Source organism: Pyrgilauda ruficollis, unplaced genomic scaffold, assembly GCF_017590135.1.
Source record: "Pyrgilauda ruficollis isolate IOZ18807 unplaced genomic scaffold, ASM1759013v1 scaffold140, whole genome shotgun sequence".
NCBI classification, from domain to species: domain Eukaryota; kingdom Metazoa; phylum Chordata; class Aves; order Passeriformes; family Passeridae; genus Pyrgilauda; species Pyrgilauda ruficollis.
Genome location: NW_024512544.1, coordinates 1,331,668 through 1,352,656, shown reverse-complemented (window position 1 = coordinate 1,352,656; position 20,989 = coordinate 1,331,668). Strand labels below are relative to the sequence as shown.

Here is a 20,989-nt window from a genome sequence, read left to right as displayed (position 1 = left end):
AAGAAAAGGCAACCTCTTAGGCTGAAAGTAAAGACAGAAAAGCTGGACAACAGAAAATAGCTCTCTAAGTGGCTTCCTATAAAAACAGGGAATTTAGGAAACTCTGAATATACTTAACTATATTCCCTGATGAAAAAAAATCACACTGAAGGCTACACTAAGCTCTTTGAAATAGGTGATTTCACCCAGAAGTCTGGATCAAGTGTGAAAAGATGTAAATTTTCTTGTTCCTCAATATTTGGAAGAAAAAAAAAATCAGTTATTTTTATTTGTGTGGAAAGTCTTGTAATAACTGAGTCAGCAGATGGGAATTTAGAACATCTGGGTTCATTCCCACCTGTGACACTGATGTCTTGCCTGTGTCAAGTCCCTTTTTGTTGGCCCTCTAGGTTCCTCCCCTGCAGAAGGCAGCTGGGCAGTAAACCTTCCTCTTCTCTTGGGCTGGAACTCAGAGAAAGGACTGTATCTCCTGCCACAAAGTCCTCTTGATCACCTGACACAAAATGGCCTTTACCTTCTCTTCACCACGGTGTGATCCTGTCCCAGGGCCTGCACTCCAGCACTTCATGCTGATCGAGGCAGAAATCTCATGCTTCTCAGCCAGAACTGTACTTGCAGCCTCTCAAAGCTGGCTCATTTTTAGCCCTTGGAACAAACTTGCTGCTTGTAGAAGACCATATGAACATAATGGATACATTTTTCACAATATAGCTAACATGGACATTTTACTATGGCACATAAAAGTCCAGCGAAGCACTTTTCCTGGTGAATGATCTATCCTTTGCAGCTGAACAGCTTCATTCCAATTCAAGATGCCAAAAATCAAGGTTTGATGCTGCCTGATGGAAATGTAGCTATGGACAGTGAGACACACCTGGCCCTACAGCATTACCAACACCTGCAGGCTCAGCCCAAGTTAGGCACCCGCTTCCTGGAGCCAGCTGACCAAAGAGGAAAAGTTACCTTGCGTGTTTGCTCACTCACTCCCTTCCCACTCATAAAATAAATATTGTAAGGTAAATAAAAAGGCCAATTTATCACCTTGCGCTTTTATTTGTAAGTATCTGATATAGGAACCCAGATTCACGATGTTTTAATTCCTGGGGTCAGAAACTCATCAATAGTGCACACCCTGAGGAAATGTGGCAATATCCATAGAATTTCTTTAGCTTAATAGAACTACAATTAATACCAAAACATCAGTCAAAACCACTTTCGTGAACTACCTGTTTTCCTACTTGAAATTTTCCATTCTTCTGTTGCTTCAAAATTCAGAATTAAGATGGATTTTTTCCCCAGATGTTCTCCAATTTATGCCTTAAATAATCTCCCTGCTCCATCCTGGTGCTTTATAGGAATAAAACTAATATTATATATGAATCACAGAATAAGTCTCCTACAAAAGGTATCACTCTGTCAGGAAGCCATTCTGTGTGCATTTACCCTATGGGCTCCATAGCCACTACACTGACTGCATCAGTTTTTGTTTTCATAACCTATTCCTGACACCCAACAAGAACTGGGAGTGTTGCTCCAGGATTTGGCAAGAAGGAACAGGCTGTGGATGAGCAGGTTTCTCTGACTCACCTACACGGATCAACAAGGAAAAATAAAAGGGAGAGGGTGGAGATTGCAAAGGGAAAAAAAAAAAGAGAAAGAGAGAGAGAGAGGAGTGACGTGTTCCCTTGGATGCAGTGTGTAATGCTGCTGGCAGACTGCCTGCTCCGGTGCCACAGAGTTCCAGACATGCCAGTCCAGCTGACTCAGCTCTTTGGAAGAAGGAAAGGGAAGGCAGAAATTTGTCAAACGTTTCTGATACCTGAGGGACAGGGATCGCTGGGCTCTCCTCGAGGATCTTTGAACCCTGCTCTCACACCAGGGACTTCAGGGGTATCCCCAGAGAGGTATTAGAGATGCCCACATGATAACCCTGCTCAGAACTGCTTATGTCTGTACCAAATCCTGCCTCTGTGGTTGTTGGAAAATTCATCAGCACAGCTTTATCCCACAAACCAGAAATGTCAGGCCTTTCCTAGCCAAGGCTAGCTGCTCTCAGACAAGACACTGTCTCCAAGGAAACGAGCAAAAAGCAGGCACATGAAGGGTATCCAAGTGAGACAGAGTCTGTGGCCCATGTCACTTTGCTACATAAAAATCTCAACATCAGATTCTCTGCAGTGTATTTTTTGCATGTGATTTATTTTTTAGAAAGACCTTGAAGCCCTTAAATCATCTGAGCTCTGGCTACCTGTGAGGCCAGCTCTGTCCCACGAGGCAACACCTGTTAGGAACAGCCCCAGCTCTGTTTGGCTGAGGGGGACCCTGTGCTGTTGTCACACAATCACAGAATGGTTTGGGATGGAAAATCATTCCATTCCAACCCCCTTGCCAGGGGGCAGGGACACCTTTCACTAGACCAGGTTGCTCAAAGCCCCATCCAGTTTGTTCTTGACTTGTACTCCAAATAAATGAGGCAGGAGGAAGAAAGTATCTACCTATTTCCTGGCAAAAGGAACTGGAACGGAGGCTAGGGCTTAGGCTGTCAAAGCCCCTAATTCTCACTGAAATCAAGCAGACCTCGCTGCTTCTAAAGATAAAAGCCACATTGAACTAGTCCCAAAATGAGCACTGGGATGAGCCTATCTTAATTTTCCAGTCAGGATTCTCCCCAGGGGAGGTCCTTGGCTGTCTCAGAGCACATGAGAACATTTATGCCTCTTGCTGGAATAGAAGGAAAGAACACGTGCTCGGGGAGCACATTCCCTGAACACAGAGCAGCTGGCACAGATCATTGCAGCCCTTCACTGTGGCAGTACCTCTTGCACCTTTGATACAAAGAGCCCAAACAAATTCTAAGTAGAGGCTCTTCCACAGGGATAGCTCTGTCCCATCCAGGTGCTCTTTGTCAAAGGTTCAACAGTCAGGGCCTCACCAGCATTTCTCCAGCTTCAGGAATGAAGATAGAGATCTTGACTCGCTGTTGCAAGGCAGGGAGGGAACTTGGGGCACCCTGTCTGAAATCAACACAGCACAGTTATGCAAAACATGTGTGCAACTGGCATCTCTTGTGTAATCCTGGCTGCAATCAACCTCTCTAACCACTCCAGAAGGGAAGGAGGGGCAGAGGGTGGAGAAAGTTCACACTTAGATCAAATAAAAAATGGGAAAATATCCAGAGAGCTTTAGTCAGGTAAAAACACAGTTCCCTCTCATGGGAAACCTCCAGGACAAGTTTCCTTGAACTTCACACAGGGTTATAAATAGGAGGAGAGTCACACAGAGTTCAGTACAGGTTGACTGTAAAAAAATCTAGACATTCTCATTTTCCTTCTTGAGTGATATCCATCAATATCTTAGCTCTAAGCCAATTCATAATTACAGGCTGCTGAGAGCTCAGGAGAATATATCAGTAGCAGCTTTCCTCAATTCTGCTGTGGCATGGGTTATGGGTTATTTTTGTGCCCCTTTAGTTTCTCTTGGCTTCCTTTCCAGATGGCAAAAATACCTCTTTACACCTTAAAACATATGCTGTCAAAAATGTCAGGGGTGGTTCTCCCTGCCACACTGCCCTGTAGTACAGCTCTGAGATATCAATGAAAGAAGGCCTCACACCACTGATGGGTTCCAAGCGCAAACATTCCCAAGCTGAAAGGTTTCACAAACTCCTTCAAGAACTGACAAAGGCCAGCTCCAAATGCTGGGTCTCCTTTGCCCAGAGATGATATGCAGAAGCTTTTTGCCCTTGAAAATAATTTTCTCAGGATGAAAAAAAGAACCCAACACTTGTTTGCTCCTTAGAGCTGCTGTGATATTTGCTGCTCAGAAGTGGTCTTGGCTTTGCTGAAATGTGGCTTAGTCACATCTAAACCATGTTCACATCTCAGCTGCATGAAAAATTTCTCTGTCACTTGTTGAATCTCTGTCTTCAAAACCCACTGCAGATACCTCAGTGGCTGGCTCTGGAGCAGGAGGGCTCCTGGTGTGCTGCATCATGTCCCTCCAAGCTTATCCTGACACAATGAGATACCCAAATCCCTGCAGATGCAACACCTGCACCTTAAATCCAGGGTTTGTATGTACATGTGCTAACTTGAGCGTGAAAATACCACATTTCTAAAACAATCCCTGGTGACAAGAAAAACAAGGGAACTGTTTCTAGCTGGAACTGAAAGGAGCAAAAGACTACAGATCTTTAAATACTTGAGCTACTAGAGTCTCACCTGCCAGCCTGTCCACAGCAGCTCTGGTGCAGAAAGACAAATGATGCACACAGAGCTACCTTGGTGCTTAGGTCCCTGAATTTGCAAATTGGGTCTCATGGGGGTTTTCCTGTTTCATTTTCTCATCGCTGAAAACCAGATAACAAGAAGGCAGCAACTCACACCAACTTCACACAGGCTTGGGGCTGATGGAATAGATAGGGGTTTTTAAAGAAATGACGCAAAAATTGCAGGCTAAGTAGTAAGTCCTTTAGTATTATTAATAATCACCTTACTATTGTGTCTGAGATAATCACGCTGCTATCGGGGTCTAATACCTCAGTGGTTATGGTAACAATACAAAGTTATTATTCCTTCCACTTTGTAATTATCTCGTTTCACTCCTGCACAAAGGCTAAGTAAACCTAAGGAGATCATGTGCAGCGCTGTGCAGCTGGGGCACCAGCACCACTGAGTACTCTACAATGTACTTACATGACCTTCATCGCAGCAATACGTTTGCGCCTTGCCGTGATTCCCACGTGCTGCCCTCTCACCATCTCAACTAGGTGGAGAAATGCTCTTTATTTCCATTTTACTGGCAAGCAACTGAGGCAGTGATAAGGTTAAGGGGTCTGCATCTGTACTGGCCCGTTTCCAAAGCATCAAAGGACTTAGTAATTTAGTTCCCTCATAAACTAGTGAATAACTGTAGCAAAAACATTCAAAATTAGTAATAAAAAAAGAGACTAGAGGATTGGAAGATAAAGACAGACTGGAACAGAATCAATGCTAGATATATAACTACAGCCTATCATAGTGTAAACTGAGCACAGGAATTACTCACAGTCGCAAAAGATAGTGTTAGAAAGAGCAATAATCTACACCAAAAGAAAGAATAGTTAAGGTTAAATATCAGGATGAGAGTCACAGCTATAAAAAGCAGATAGGAAGTGGAATTGTCTCCCTAGGGAGGCAACAGAAACAGTCTCTCTGGATGTTTAAAAAACAGGTTAGGCATGGTGTTCAGAAGCACTGCTGCTCTATATGCAGAAGTCTTACCACATTCATGCTTTTTTGATGCCAGTGAAATCCCACATATAGCACTGTGGCAGAATAAAAGCCCAGAGGAAAAAGAAAGCACTGTCTTGTTTGCTGTGCCAGAACAGGAAGGCTGGCCTAGGAATTGGCAGCACCCAGCAGCAGAGGGGCCTGTGTGCACTCCAAATTGTAGCCCAGAAGGGCAGGACCAGGTGCTTTGTTCCATTCCATGTGGCCTGAGGCAACACAGAGGGACAGAATTTGGGTAAAGATGCCAGGATGTGACTTGCTAACATGGAGGGGAGACAGGAGACATGCAGAAAACTGATGTCAGCAGTTCCATCCCAAACACAAGCTTCCATCCTTGTGTGGGTATTTCATCAGGAACGAACCAGTCACAATTAATCAGAGATAACCCCATGTGAATCTTACACTGTGATGCTCCTGCCTGAAAAAGAGCCTTGTTACCTCCAAGCACTGCAGAGGACTTGCTGGTAGACCTGGCAAAGCCATGGTCCACTGGGAGAGGCAGCAGGAGGGACCTATCTTACAAACACCAGGTGCTCCCATGGTGTTGGTGCCTGTGGTCTCTAGGAGAGGGGGAAGTCCCTATGCAGCCAATTTACAGGGAGTGCCCAGGCACTAGAAGTGCCACCACCTCCTCTGCTTGCATTGGGACACCACAAGACACAGGGAGTTGCAGGACATCTGCTCCTGCTGTCTCAATCACACACTCTAGACAGGAGTGGGGGAAAAGCTGATACCTAGTCCTAAGAGAGAGAGGGATTCATGAGGTTGGTGCATATCTCCATCTACCTTTGTTTGCCAAGACCACTCCTCGTGTTTCTCTGTTTCATCTGTCAAAAGCAGATTTCCTGCATTGAACAGTTAAAGACTGATTCCTATATTACAGCAGATAAGAGGTAATCTTTATGGAATTTCAAGACCAAAACATAAAAGTGAACACTCCTTGCTTTGGGTTGAACCATATATTTTCACAAGTTGCCCTGAAAATGAAGACCAAATGTACTTCTGCTGGAATGATCAAGATCCTACAGCATCTTTAAATCAAAGATTTCTTTGATTTCTCAGTGGTAATTATACTCTGTAGAAAAGACCAAGCTGAGATAATCCTGAGCATAAAAGATAATCTGTCCATATAGCCAATACCAGTATTTATCACAGTAGTTGCTCTGGAGATGAAGAAGACCCCTCCACTCCAAGGATCAGGTCCAGGTGGGGCTCTAGCAAAGCACGGGATACGAGAGTGCTCCACAGAGGATTGAATTTTAAACAAGGATCCCCAGGGCATAAGGCATAACAAACTCCTACCCCGTATATATTTTGAGCTTACCTCTAAAAACTCACACACAAATAAATGGAAAGCAGAATATCAGAGATTTTAGGCTCTCTCCAGCATGAAGTGAAGGCCTCTAGGTGCTGGAAGCAGTAATGAGAAGCAGAGCTGCTGCAGGATTGTGCACATGCTCACAGCGGTTTGGAACCCGCAGCCTGATAAGAAAAACCCAAAATGATTTTGTGACTGGGGTAATTCCACTGAGTTTAACTGAAACAGCATAAGAAAACCTGAGAGGAAGAGCAGCTCTGCCTGATTAAATAGAGCTCTAATATCAGATCAACAGCATAAATACCCACCAGCTCATCACAACCGAGGGAAGATGCTGTTTGCTAACCTACTTGGAGAAATGGCATTTGGATGCAGAATATCCCCTTGCTTCTTCACATACACATTTGATTTTTCAGACTGTATCCTATGTGTCTGCTTTGAATTTTTTTCCCCATTCACAAAGTGTTTGAGTCAGTCTAGTTCAGAGTGTAATGAGAACGTCAGATCACAAGATTCATCTAATTATGACATTCCCATCCTCAAAAACATGGTTACAGAGCAGATACTGGGCCTTTTAAGAGTGGAGATGTTAATAGTGGCAAAAGTTCCCTCAAGATGAAAAAGACCAGTTTAAAACATTGACTTCATTACTCTTAATAACCATCCTTGCCACTGTTTTAGTAGTTCTCACTGGCTTTTCACAGCTGGGAACTCATGGACAGCACTGTGTATTCCAGCACTTGTTCTTCCAATTTTTCAGCCAAAACGAGCTGCTCAGACGTGGGACTCTCCCAAACATGTATTGAGGCAGGCATGTCATCAGGATTGGGGAACAGGTTCATTCTAGCTCTGAGCACAGCTGCACACACAGATTGCACTCCTCAGGTCTGCCATCCAACTCCAGGGGTGTGGGCACACCTGGGATGGCTCACTGCCACCCAGGCAGGGCTGAAAGGAAAGTCCTTGTGGACAAGACAACATGAGAAACTTGCACTTGCTAGCCAGCAAATATGGAAAGAGCTTCCATGAACAGGGCATTTTCCTTTTTAGTCATACATCTTGCACACTGTACATGGTTTGCTAAGATTGTGCTTTTGGGAGTTTTTGCCTAAGCCTTTCTTTTTAAAACAAAGGCTTTCTGATTTTCTTTTGCAAATAAAGGGATACCATTGGTGCAGTGCTATTGGAGATGTGGGCAGAAACAAACAACATGCAGCAACAATGCAGGAGGAAGAGTGGGAAGAAAAATATTTCTTAAAAGCAAAAAAAATTCTTTGGAGAGGACACTTTCTAAGCAGGAAAGCAATACCTTCAAAGCAAATTTTAAAATGTATTCTGAGGACAATCTTCTGTGAAAAAAATAATAATCTGACTACCCACTTTTTAGGAAGAAACAGACAGTAAAACTGCTTTCATATATGAATAACACACACTCCCACAGCAATGAACGTGACTGAAGCCACCAAGTAAAAAGAAAAATCAGGAAATTCCAGAATTAATGTCCATGTGGACAGTTTGTGGACAAACATGATGAGACAGCCTTTTAAGCACTAAACAATCGGCACACAGGACCATCCTTACTTAGTGCAATGGATGGGTGATGCTCACTTAGTCAAAACCTATTCTGAGTTTTGTTTTCTCCTCAGCAAGTGATCCCATCCCTCATTTCTGACTTAGTGGCCAAGTCCTGCTCTGAAAACTGAGGTGCCTGTGTTTGCTATGGGCTCCTCCACATGGCTCATCACTGCAGCCTTGACTTTTTCAAGCACTGTCAGAGCATTCATGTTTACAATAGCATTATGAGGGGAGGGCTGACTCAGCTCCATTTTAGACACAAGAGAAATCCATGCCAAAACCTAACTGCTAAGTTTATGAGCCCATCTGAGGATGCCTGGATTTTTGGGGTAAAACAGCATCAGGCTGTCATACCTTTCAAAGTATGGAGGCCAACATCTGGATGGCTTTAACCATCAGATTGACCTGTCAGATTCAGCTGCCTTCCTTAAAACTTCTGGGGTTTGCTCATTAACTGCCTACAGCAGAATTTTTCTCATACAGTTTGTCTTTGCCACTGTCTTGTTGTGCAATTCCAGAGGGGACAGAGACAACAGGCATGTCTCAGGGTGAGATAGAAGGTACTCTGTGAATGCCATCAGCAGATTGGCTTTGCCTGGATGTTTTTCCCCTTAAAACAGCAAAACCCAAGCAAGGTGAAGCCAATCCCTGCTGATTTGTCCAGTGCATCCTGCAGGAAGGGACTACCACCTTCTGCTCCAGCACTCCACAGCCTCACACTCCCATCCTGGAAGCCCTCTCTGGCACCTCTCATATTATCTGATTTGTGGAACTATGGAGTTAATTCTGAAAACACCACCTGAAAGTCCTGTAAGTACCTTGAGGTACATGCCCACTCTTAGTGTAATTCTGCGCATGAATCTCTCCCCAGGCATTATCTTACTGATGTCCTGAAGGCATCATTATATTCCTGAAACCAAAGCAGCTGCATGTGGGAGGAAAATACAGACATAAAGTTCATCAGAACTCTGTATGTCCGTAAAAGGTAAATAACTGCAGGAGTAAATCACTGCAAGTGATAAGTCCTTAATTATTTAGGGCTAAACAGCAGTAGCAGCATTACAGATGAGAATATTTTGTTAACCATTCAGCCTGGGAATACTTACACAGTAAGATATGATTCTGCACAAGAACAGGAGACAAAATGTAAATTGTGATGCTTAGAAACATTTTCAAACTAACAGGAAATAACATTAAAAAGCATGAACAAGCATCAATCCAAAGAAAAAAAAAAGTAATTATCTTTAAATTACTAGTAAGTATCAGCTATTTCAGATATCTCAGAGATGCTTCTGCTAGTTTCTGTTTGCATCTACATTTCCTTATTTTTTTACCTTTCCTGTTGTACTGTACAAAAACTTCACTAAGCACAGGAAGAACTGACTAAAAACCAGCAGTGAGAATCTGTCACTAAGTGGTGACACAAGCAAAGTGCTCTGAAATCCACAAGTCAAACTAACTGAGGAAAAGAAAAGAGATAAGACAAAATTCTTCAATTCCTTTATTGTATAGTTTGCCTTCCATAGTAGTTTAAACCTTCTGGGGAAGGAGAAAAGATTAAGGGGTTTTGCTTGGGTATTTTATTTTTTTATTAATAAAACTCTTATTTAAGTAGGAAAAGAATACATATACATATATTCAAAAAAAGGGAATTGGTGTTGCATTCATGAAATTGTGCACCAGATTCTCGGCTGGAGCCAAACAGGAGTACTTTCCTTACTTAGAGGATGTAATTCCAATCTCCATCAGCTGAGGATCTGATCTAAAGAGATTTCCTCTTACAAAAATATATTCAGACTCACCTCAATTTAGACACTAAGTGTACCAGATTGAAACTGGCTTGAAGTCTCCTATTTCAAAACAGTTTTCAACCTCTTCTTTCTATATTTTATCCAATATCCTCTTTTCTGGCCAGAAATAGCAGAAGATATAAACATTGACAGAATCATGGAATGGTTTGGGTTGGAAAAGACCCTCCCTACAGTTGCTGGATCTGCTCCACCTTCCAGGCCTACTTACAGACTTTGATGTGTACTTTATGAAATGCTTACACAGAATGCTTGTGTAGCACACTGACATCAAACTGTTTAGAGTCCCTTGGGGACATCTACCCATCTTTTCCATGATCCAGGTGTGCATAAACCAACCCAGCTTGCTCATATGGCAGGGACACCTTAACTCCCATGCCCATGGCCAGAGTGGCATTCTGCCTTTGTGCAGGGGGATACCAGGTTTTAGGGTAATAATCCAGATTTTAACGAGATTAAAACTCTTCACCTGTGAACGCCAAGAATTCTAAGAACTGCCTTGGAGAGTATTGTGAGAGCATTTGTCTGTTCCTGCTGGCCCTCCGCTGAAAGCTGCTGTATCTGAGTGCTTAGAGGGGTGACACTTTCTCTGCTGAAAACAAAGCCTAAAATTACAGACTGAGCACAGCTGAGCATGGCTAAGTCAGTTAGGGAAGGAGCTCCAGGGGAACTCGTGCTAAGCAGCTTAGGTGCCTTCTGAAAATCCCACACCTTTACATTCCATCCTCACGCAAAACACAGAACCATCAGCCACGTGTTCTTCACACAGGAAGAACAATCTCTGCCAATAGCAGTATCTAGGTAACAAAATCTATATTCATCTTGTGAGAAGGTCTTCAACTGCAATGTTTGTGTTTGGTAATATGGGAAATTTTTTTGTCACAACTCTCTTTTTGTTTTAATTGTGAACATTTGCATTGTGTTGTTTTCTTTTCAAATTTCCAGTTGAAACTACAGTTATTGTCAGATGTGTGAAAATTGCAGCTCACAGTTCCACAGACATTTTCCCTACTGACTTTCAGATCAAATCCAGCTCAAGCAATCCTCTCACAGCCTAGTCCCAACTCTTGTACTCCCTTGGAAGTTCAAAGCTTTCTTTCAGCATTTTCCATCAGTACAGCATCCTGCATGCTCCCAAATATGCTCGAGGAAGCTTACTAGCTTACCCTTTCCTATTCTTGGAAATGCCAAAGAACTCTGTATCCCAAGACCAGCTCAACGCTCCTAAAACAGAAACACCTTCTGAAGTGAGGTTGACTCTGGAGAAGAAATACATATAAAGAGTCAGGAAACCCATGTAGGATTTCTGCCTGCAGTTGCACCTCCACCACTGTATTTCAGTAGTCACACATTTGCTAACACCTCAAAGAAGTTTATTTGTTACGCTGCCACTTGCAACCAGTCCAGTTATCTCTGCTCACTCAACAATTAAACATACAACCTCTTATAAATGGCCCAAACACACAAGTTGAACATTCAGGAGATACAAACACAGCAAGTTAAGATCTTACTCAAGAGTCCTGCACAGATGAGTGAGTGGGCAGAATGCAGCCCCCTGGTGCAGGGACAGGGACAAAAATCACAGCTGATCCCAACTGCTGGGGCTCCAACGCTACCAGCACGCAGCTATGAAACAGGTATTCCTCAACAACTTATGAAGAAACTGTATCATGTAGACTTGATACAGACATAATCCTATGATTTAACAAGGAAAGAGAAACCGAGTCTCTCTTGACCACCTTCAGCTCTAGGGTGAGTGCTGTGGCTGCCATGAGTTAGGACTTTACAGCAAGATCTAACTGAATCAAAAATGCAATTTAGAGGGCTTTGAAAGATGAACAAGTTTGAACTCAACCAGCATATGGCATTTATTAGATGAAGAAATGGGTATGAACTGCAAAGCCGGCTTCCAAGAGCCCACAGTTATTCTTTGTGATCTCTGGAATTTCACAGCCACTTTGGGGCCCAGAATGTCAAAACAATCTGCCAGCGAAGCCGGGATACACCCAAGGAGACACTGAGAGGGAAATGCGATAGCATCAGCAGAGGAGCTCAGTTACACAAAAGGAGAGGTGTGGCTGAACCACAACTTTTCTGATTCACATCAAGGCTTTCCCAAAGCTGAGAGCTGCACTCTCTGAAGAGGACGGTACAGACCCAGAGCTACACTTTATTTTCACTACCTGCTGCACTGGGAAAGTAGTGATAAAGGAAGGAAGAGGTGTGAGGAGAAGCCAAGGTGGGCTCACCAGAGTGTGTCCTGAGGTGTCCTGTGAGGGCGTCCCTCCGCCGGCAGGCGTAGCTACAGAAGGGACATTTGAACGGTTTCTCCCCAGAGTGCAACTTGATGTGCCTCAGCAGGTTCCCCTTCTGGGTAAAAGAAGCTCCACATTGGTTACAGTGGAAGGGGCGTTCACCTGGAAGGGAAGGGGAAGGGAGAGAGCTGTCAACACACATCGGAGGATGCACAGAGGCCACTTTCCCACTCTGTACCAGTGCCATTGCACATGGGTACAGTCCCCACCACCACCATCACACGGCACTTCTAAAGTCAGAGGCCGTTTCTTTTGCACAATGGGCAAAGCCTCCAATAGTGATTTGAGGCTCTTTCCTTGAGGTGATCAATGCTTGCTGGTTTTCTTGAAAGTTCTTCACCTCAGAGCTTCTATCCTTCATAAAAGATGAGCTCTGCTGAAAATTTAGATCCATAGCTGTGGTTCTGCAGTATTTACTTCTATGGTTTTGCACTTATATTTAGAGTAGGTCCAATCCATATGAGTATTCAGAACTGATCATAACAACTGGACCTTAGCAAAGGTGTTAAGGTCTTTGGTTCAAACCAAACCTTTTGCTTGTGCTATACTTTAACTGACAGCCCTTTCTAAAGGCTGCTTTGCATTGCTAGAGTGACATGGAGGGCATGGATGTGAGTGAGGATCAGGGTTGCAAGCTCTGGGCAGTACTGAAAGTTGAGAAAAATCTTACACCATTAAACTGTAAACCAAGCAAATTTGCACTCTACATAAAACAAATTTAAAAGACTGATTTGATGAAAAACTAACAGAAACCCTAGACCTTACCCTAACACTTCATCCCATGTGTTCACACACATTCACACACACGTCCAAAGCTAATTTTTATGTTAAGCCTTCATATTTGCCTTAGACAGTGGGGATTGGGTCCATTAAAAAAACCTCCATGTTTAAGAAAATGATTTAGAGGAAAAACCCCTGATGAACTCACACAGGCTTTCTGGAACATTATCAAAACCATATTCTGTATCAACATTTGTTGAGGACAATCAGACTGTTCCAGCAGTCTTGCACAGGCAGTCAGCTCTAATCACCTGCTTATGTCCTGCTGAGCAGATCAATTGAACACAAGCATATACTTGAGCTAGCCACTTATCCAAGTGCCTTACTGCAGCTGGACTTTAGATCACAGAATTCCAGAACAGTTTGGGTTGGAAGGGACCTTAAAGCCCATCCAGCTCCATCCCTTGCCATAGCCAGAGACTATCCCAGATTGCTCCAAATCCCATCCAACCTCGTCTTGAGCACTTTCAGGGATGGGACAAGCCACAGCTTCTCTGGACAACCTGTGTCAGGGCCTCACCTCCCTCACAAGGAAGAATTTCTTCCATATATACCTGATTTAAATCTACTCTCTTCCAATTTAAAGCATTACTCAATGTCTACATCAAGCAGGGCCCCAGCTCAACAAGGTCTTGATCATCAAATCTCAGATGTAAGCGCTCTCATCCACATTTTTCAGTGTATCACCTATTATAGAATCTTGGCCAAATCCTGCTGGGACCTTCTGAGTTTGAATTCAGTGCCTTGAGGCACGGACCTTGTGAAAAACAAACACATTCTGTGATCTCTCACATCTCTTCAAAGCCTTTTACAATTGCTTAAAACAATTACTCTCTCGCTGGACAAAATGAATGCTACCTCTGTATCAAAGTAGTTCATGTGTCTGTCTAGGGTGAAGTCCAAAACACATCTGGAGATTCAAATGGAAGGAAAGCGAGGGAGAGAGCTCTTACAGATGTCCACAAGCAATTCTTGTGTCAGTGGATCAAATCACTGCCAGGACTATGATGCTGCCAGGAGGGCAGCACAAGGTGTGCCACATATATGCCATACACTGCAACTTTATTTCACACCTGGGAGATGGAAATCACATCTGAGGCCGCCACAGAGGTACTCAAGGAGATACTAAGGTTCCTACAGTCTCACCGAGAACATTATAGAGTAATAATAATAAAAAAAATCACAGCATAAAGCTCTTCTTCCAATACTCTGAACACGAGCTCATTAGAATTGATAAAGAGTTTGTGGTTTCCCTTTCAAACTCCCACACTGTACTTAAATGATCTGATTAGCCATTATCTTCTTTTACATCATTTCAAAATGTCCATAACAGAGATCTGTAAAGAGACTGCAGTAGAAAAATACATGGGTTTTTTTTTCTTTTCTGTTTTGCTTTCGCTGTCTGAGAAAACAGGCAAAACCCTTTCCTTTGACACATTTCTGAGTATTCTGGAATGATAGCTTCAGTTTCAGGATGACAACATGAAAGAACGTAGCACGTTTCTTACCAAGTCTAAAGTCTTTCCTTTTACTCCTGCTGTATTGAAAATTATGCAATTACTGCATTTTACCCAGTACATCACCCACTTATCTCTGACATTTTGGAGGCCACATATGAGCAGGTATTACTCCTCCAAAAACTGGCTGCTCTAGAGATGCTGAAAGTCTTCAGTTAGGAATTCAAATAGCCACTGCACCACAGTTTGATGGCAAAGACGACATGAAAACACTCACCACAAAATCACCCGTAGTCTGCTCCTCTCTTGCAACAGACAGATCCGCTCCAATAGCACACTTTACCTTAAATAACCTTTGTATCTATTTAAAGGCAGCCTGAATTCATTTCTCCTACTGGCTTCATTCCGGGTAAATAGCTGCTTTGATGTGTTTGTTACACTTTTGTCCAATCACTCGATTCCAGCTCCTTGTTTAAGCCGCAGGCTTGAGGGATGCAATTTTGGTCACACCTTCATGCTATTGATTAGCAGCTTTTACATTTAGCACAGCTAATCGGAGAGGCCATTATCCAATAGAAGGGTGCACAGAGCAGTAAGGACTGCATAGCAAGAAGGTTCTGTTGGTTTTCCAAGAACTGTGCTGTCTGATGCCCACCCCAGATACTAGCAAACAAGCCTTTTTTTATCACTTGAACGCCTTGAGAAGACTCTGTTCCAATTATTTCTCCTGCTGCCTTTTCCTGGTAGTTTTGTGAACTGTTCTCCAGAATTATTACTTACCAGTAACAACATAACAACCTTGACATCCTTATTCACCTCCCTCACTTTTCTGTGAAAACTCAGAGGTTTTATCCATAAGCTGAAATCAATCATACTTCAAACTAAACATCCACTCACAAAAAGTCTTTAAACATAGCTTTTCTCTACATGATGGTCCCTGACTGTGCTTAAAGTGTTTTTGGGGGGGAAGGAGACGGAGCGGGGGGGGGGGGGGGGGGGGGGGGGAGGGTGACAGCAACACAGACATACCCAGAACTGTGGACCTATTAAAGGCAGGACACACAACTCTGAGAGAGTAATGACAATTATAAGCATGGTGAGCTTCCCCATCACTTACAGCTATGTATTTCCTGCTTGACTCTATGTACTTACACTGATTTAATAAATAAGAACTCTGCTGAAAGGCAACTAAGCAAGCTTTGTGCTTTTCAGCATTGGAAACTATGCGACTGCAACATAACTACAAAAAACGTTTCGTCTACTTTAAGTATTAAACCTCTTCTCTATTATTGAGCTAAACCAGTGCAGAAATGCCTCCAACTCAGTGACTTTCAGAGTGGCAAGAGGGGGAGGGAGAGCCAACCAAACAAAAAAGATGTTTCTTTTCAACTCCAGATTTAGAGTCTAAAGCCAGACAAAACCAGGAATGCCTAAAAACCCTTGCTCTCCAGCAGAGGGAATTTAATTACCTAAGTTACTTCAGGAATGGACAAGGCAAGATAAGCCAGAGCTGCCAAGTATTATCTTTCCTAAAGGCTTTGTAAGAGGGGCTTGTGCCAGGGAATAATTAAATTAATAAATAAATACATCAATAGAGTTTTATTATTTTACAGTTAAATAAAATATTAATTAAAAGGTATTATTTCAATATTTGCCTCTAAATTATAGTAATAAACTGCCGAAACTTCACAGTTCACTGTTAACATGCATCCATTACTGCTCTGTCCCATCCTTGACAACTAATAATGAATAAATAGTAATGAAATATTACTGCTCTTGAGTTACACAGGTATCTGAAGTGCACAGGTTAACTTGCTCTCCTGTAAAGAAATCCTGAGACAAATGGTGAAGTGGCCCCCTGAAGACAGGACAGACAAGATATGGGCCTTTCTTTCACAGTATCTTTCATACATGACAGCAGGATGGAGACTTCACTGCACGAGCTGGAGAGCTGATACAACCTGAAACCAGGCAAATGAACCGATGAACTTCCTACTAATAGATTTCACAGATGTCAAATGTTGTTTCAAAAAGCAAACCAACTCCTTTTTCTGCTTAATTGGAAGCTTCCCTGCACAACAGCACTCCTTTCCCGCCTTGGCACGGAAGTGCTGTGCAGAAGTTTCAGTATGAGTTAACCTTCTTTGAATCTCAGACCAGTGCAAAACACTGATATTTTCGCTGCAAAGCTGAGATATTTTCTGTATTAAAACAGAAATTAGTCTGAGGATGTGGAGCCCACAGACCTGGCAACCAAGGAGATTTAGATTTTCCTAGCCCTTGGCTGGTAACATTTGTCCCTTTGAAATCAAACAGGGAGTGACTCACAAATTAATTCACTGGTTCTCAATAACACAGTCAGGGAATTCCTGCTGCAGCAGTCCTGCTACATAAAAACCAGGTCCAGAGGGGCTTCAACATCTCTCCTGGTTAAATGTGTATCTGGGAACTCAACCTTTTTTGTGTGGCAGATACTTTTGATATGCAAAGTACAGCTTAAGTACTTCTCAAATGGGATTTTTTCCTTTCCAGCCTCTTAATACAAAATTACTGTGCCCATGCTGCCATCAGAAAGTATTTGCTCTTACTAACAATACCGAATTTCACCCTTCCACAATAGGCTTTTTGTTAGTATTCATTTTGTTAAAATGAAACATTTCTCCTGATCCATCAGATGCTGCAACTGCTGTGATTCTGCTCTGTCCCAGGAACACAAGGGAATTATCAGCAGTGACAGCAGCCAGCTCCAACCTGCTTTACCCAAGTGAGACACAGAGCAGCAGACTTTGCTCCATTTCTCTGTTTGTTATTCCAGGGACCATAACTACCTCCTTACTGTTCTATCTGATTCACTCAACAGCCGCACATCACATGAAATCAGTGATTTTAGTAGGTTTGTTTTTTTTTTTTTTTTTTGGGAAAAACCTGCTTCCAGACAGGGCAATTTATTATAAAACACTGACAAATCTCTTGTGAAAAATTCCAGGGAAATCCTGGGTGATTTCCAATTGTCATCTGCACAAATTTATGACTGCATTCTTAAGACAGAAAAATCTTTTAAGCGAACTTGGCAAAACTATCAGAAGAATTTAGTTATTGAGAACTGCAAATAAAACACATCCTTCTGCCCAGAGCAATTTCAAAAATCTCAGCTCCCCTTCCTTTTTGCTTAAGTAGGAAAAGAGATGACTTTTCAGAAAGTTAGACTTCAAAACCTAAGTAGAAAATTGGGCTTTCAGAAATTTAGCCCTAAAATTTTTGATTCAGTGCCAAATCTATTAACATTGCAAGAGACAGGGACGCTGCACTAGGCTACAAATAAGATATTAAACAAAAAAAAAAAACCTTTCTGCCAGCAAAATGAGAGAGGTAGTCCAGTGGAGTTCATCAAAATGTGTTTATATGAGTATTTGTTTAGATTTGCCCCTGGTTAGCTGCTTAGGCATACTATATAAGCCTTCTATATGGAACAACACAACTGGGCTTTTTCCTCATTTATTACTGCTGTCCTAAAAACTTGAACGCTGCATGGGAAAAAAGTTAAATTGCATTCAGAGTTCCAAGGTTAATAAGTTCAGTTGTAACACTAAGGGTGCTAAAGCAGAGGTTGAACATCCCCGTCATGGGCACACAACTCATTTCACTGACTTATGGTATCAAACTGCTTGTGGAGACCAAGCAAATATCTGAGTTAACAGATATCCTGCAGTTAACACCCCAAAGAAGCCTAAAAGCAAAATACCAGCAGCCCACAGTGAGAGTGGGGCAAGGCTGACGTCCCCCCTGCCTCTGCCCAGGCTGTGATTTGCCACTGTGCTGCTGCTGCTGCATCCACACAGAGAAAGCATTTAACCTTTGTGCTTCATGGAACAATGAGGATGAGAAGCTGTGGAAGCCCAATCCCCAGAGGTGTCCAAGGCCAGGCTGGACAGGGCTTGGAGCAACCTGGGCTCGTGGAAGGTGTCCCTGCCCGTGGCAGGGAGTAGAATGGGATGAGCTTTAAGGTCCCTTCCCACCCAAACCATTCCATGATCCTATGATGCCAGCCTTCCCTTAGAAATACAGAGCATTTCAAAATCTAGCAGTGAACTGGATGCTACAGCAGAGAAAAAAAAAAAAATTAAAAAGGGTCACAGTTCACAGCAAAAGTGTGAACTTTTGAGGAACAACACGTGGACCTCTCAGAGCACAGAAGTATCAGCATGGCTATAGCAGAATAAGGTTCCTGCTTTACCAGAAACACAGAACATGGAAACTTTAATTCAGACCCACAGCAGAAAGCATAAAGAGGTGAGAAATCACTGAGGCTCCTTCTCATGATCTCAGAAAACCTGGATCATTTGCCTCTTCTCCTTCCCCCTCTTCCCTTTCCATCCCTGGAACAAATCCCTGGAGTATCCAATGGCAATATTCCATGACCAAGTCATCTCCTGCAGTAACAAAAACCTGATAGAGATCATGCAACTCGAGGAATGTGCTGTGGAGTATGAAATTTGGACCAAAAGAACACAGTATGGGAAAAGAGGAAAATAAATCCAGCTCCTGCTATTTTTCTGGCACATGAGGGAGGGGGTTACCCTGCTCACTAATGCAGGAATTGCATCACGCTCAATTCCCACACCAAGCATTTTATTTATTTTCTGTCAGCAATGACAAATAAATAGAAAAGCCTTCTCCTGGTGCCCAGGCAGAGTACAAAAACACTTCACCTCAATTAGCAGTTTTTCAGAGAAACGCTGCGTTTGGCACAATCAGCAGTGCCATGGGCTCTGTGATGGAGGGGCCACAGATCAGAGCATCACCTGGACCACGATCTGAGGCATGAATGGGCAGTCCCCAGCTTGATCTATCACAGGAAGGGGTGACTGCACACCAGGATCCAAGATGGGACACTGAGCTCACCTACTCTGGCCTCATCCACGACACGGATTATTTTCCCCATCCCTGTGTATCTGTTTGACTGAACTACCATAATCTGGCAGGGCAGACAGCTGCTCTTCAGGAACAAAGGAATAATGGCTGGAGAAATGCCCCTCTCTGTGCATAGCACAGCCAGAGCCCACAGCACAGCTTCTTGCCAAGCCTCAATCCCCTGTGCAAGGAAAGCTGCACTCATCCCAGCACACACACAAATTACAGCCTCCGCTATGGACCACAGCATTTTGGGTGACTTACATAAAATGCTGACAGGTTTTCGGGGAAGGGAAAAGCACTTCAGTTTCTGCCAATGCAAACAACCGGCCAGATCATGCTCTGGCTGTGTACAGTTAAAGAGGAGAGTAAAGCAGGATTCAGCTCCCAAAACATACTTAAATTGGCTTTGAGAGGTAGGGATGTGCATGCCACTTGGATTAGCTGATAAAGAATGTCATCTGTTTCCACTCACTAGGGACAGCCTCCCTTCTCTCTGCCATTCTCCCTTGGGCTGCAAAACCAGACTACCCACAGGTCAGGGCTCATTCCAGAGCTGGGGCCAGCCCATCACGCCCCACTGCTGAGGAAGTGGCAATATATTTTAAAATACTGCACTTTACAAGACAGATACCAGCAGTATGTTAAAAATATGCCTCAAAATCCAGGATGTGGAAATCCAAGCAAATGTCTCTTTCTGTTGTGGACAGCAAAGTAGCAGCATGTATTAAAAAACAAACAAAGTGGAGGGAAAAAAAATCCTCTACAAAATTTGCCAACTGGTTTACTGAGAACAGAGCACCGAGCTGCGCATTAAAAGAAATGCCATTTCTATATGCTTGAAATCATCTGTATAGAACAGCACATCCCAGCTCCTCTGCTCTGATGGGAAAAGAGTCAGAGCTCTCTGAGGAACCAGCAGTAGCCCGAAGGAAAAAGCTACCAGTTATGCAATTGCTGCCCATGCACCCGCAGACGGCCGTCTCGCCCGCACGCAGAGGAGATTTTGTTTCTTTCGCTTTGAATTTACACATCTTTCTTTTAACATGAAAAAGGCAGCTTGCCTGTTTTCAAAAGATGCACCAGCTATCCGGTATCTCAGAAATCCAGACCACTTAATTAAGTACCTAAATCTAAATTTAGCACAGCTAGTTTAGCTGCTCAAGTTCAAATACATGGACTCTGATGCACCTACAATACATATGCTCAGATACATGCAAGCGCCAGTGAAAACTTTTCAGGAGGTTGAAAGCTGGAGACTCAGTCTGGTACATTCTTGTTTCTCTTTCTCTCTTCTAGTACGAGCACGTCAAATTGTTAATCAAGGTTTTGATTCTCCAGCTAATGCTTTTTCCCTCTCATAATTCCTATCTAAAATCATGAGAGCATCATAAACGATACTGCCATGCTTTGCATTACACACTTAGGTCAAGTTTTTATCAATACAACTCATATACAGGAGATTAACTCTGTAATATATATTTATTATTCCTCTGTACAGAAATTCTATTGATTTCTTGCCCATCAAGAGCACACTACTGGACTGCAAACTACC

At 43.0% G+C, this 20,989-nt stretch overlaps 1 protein-coding gene across 7 annotated transcripts in view; it reads right to left on the bottom strand.

Moving 5' to 3' along the window:
• The window catches only part of IKZF2 (IKAROS family zinc finger 2), a 117,985-nt gene that overhangs the window by 33,497 nt on the left and 63,499 nt on the right, over positions 1 to 20,989 (bottom strand). For 5 of the 7 annotated variants that reach the window (XM_041460204.1, XM_041460205.1, XM_041460202.1 and 2 more), the window contains one exon: positions 12,221 to 12,388. The exons of the other annotated variants lie outside the window; for them this stretch is intronic. In XM_041460204.1, coding sequence (XP_041316138.1) covers positions 12,221 to 12,388 — 168 coding nt within the window. The remainder of the gene's footprint in view (positions 1 to 12,220; positions 12,389 to 20,989) is intronic. 7 annotated transcript variants of the gene reach the window in all.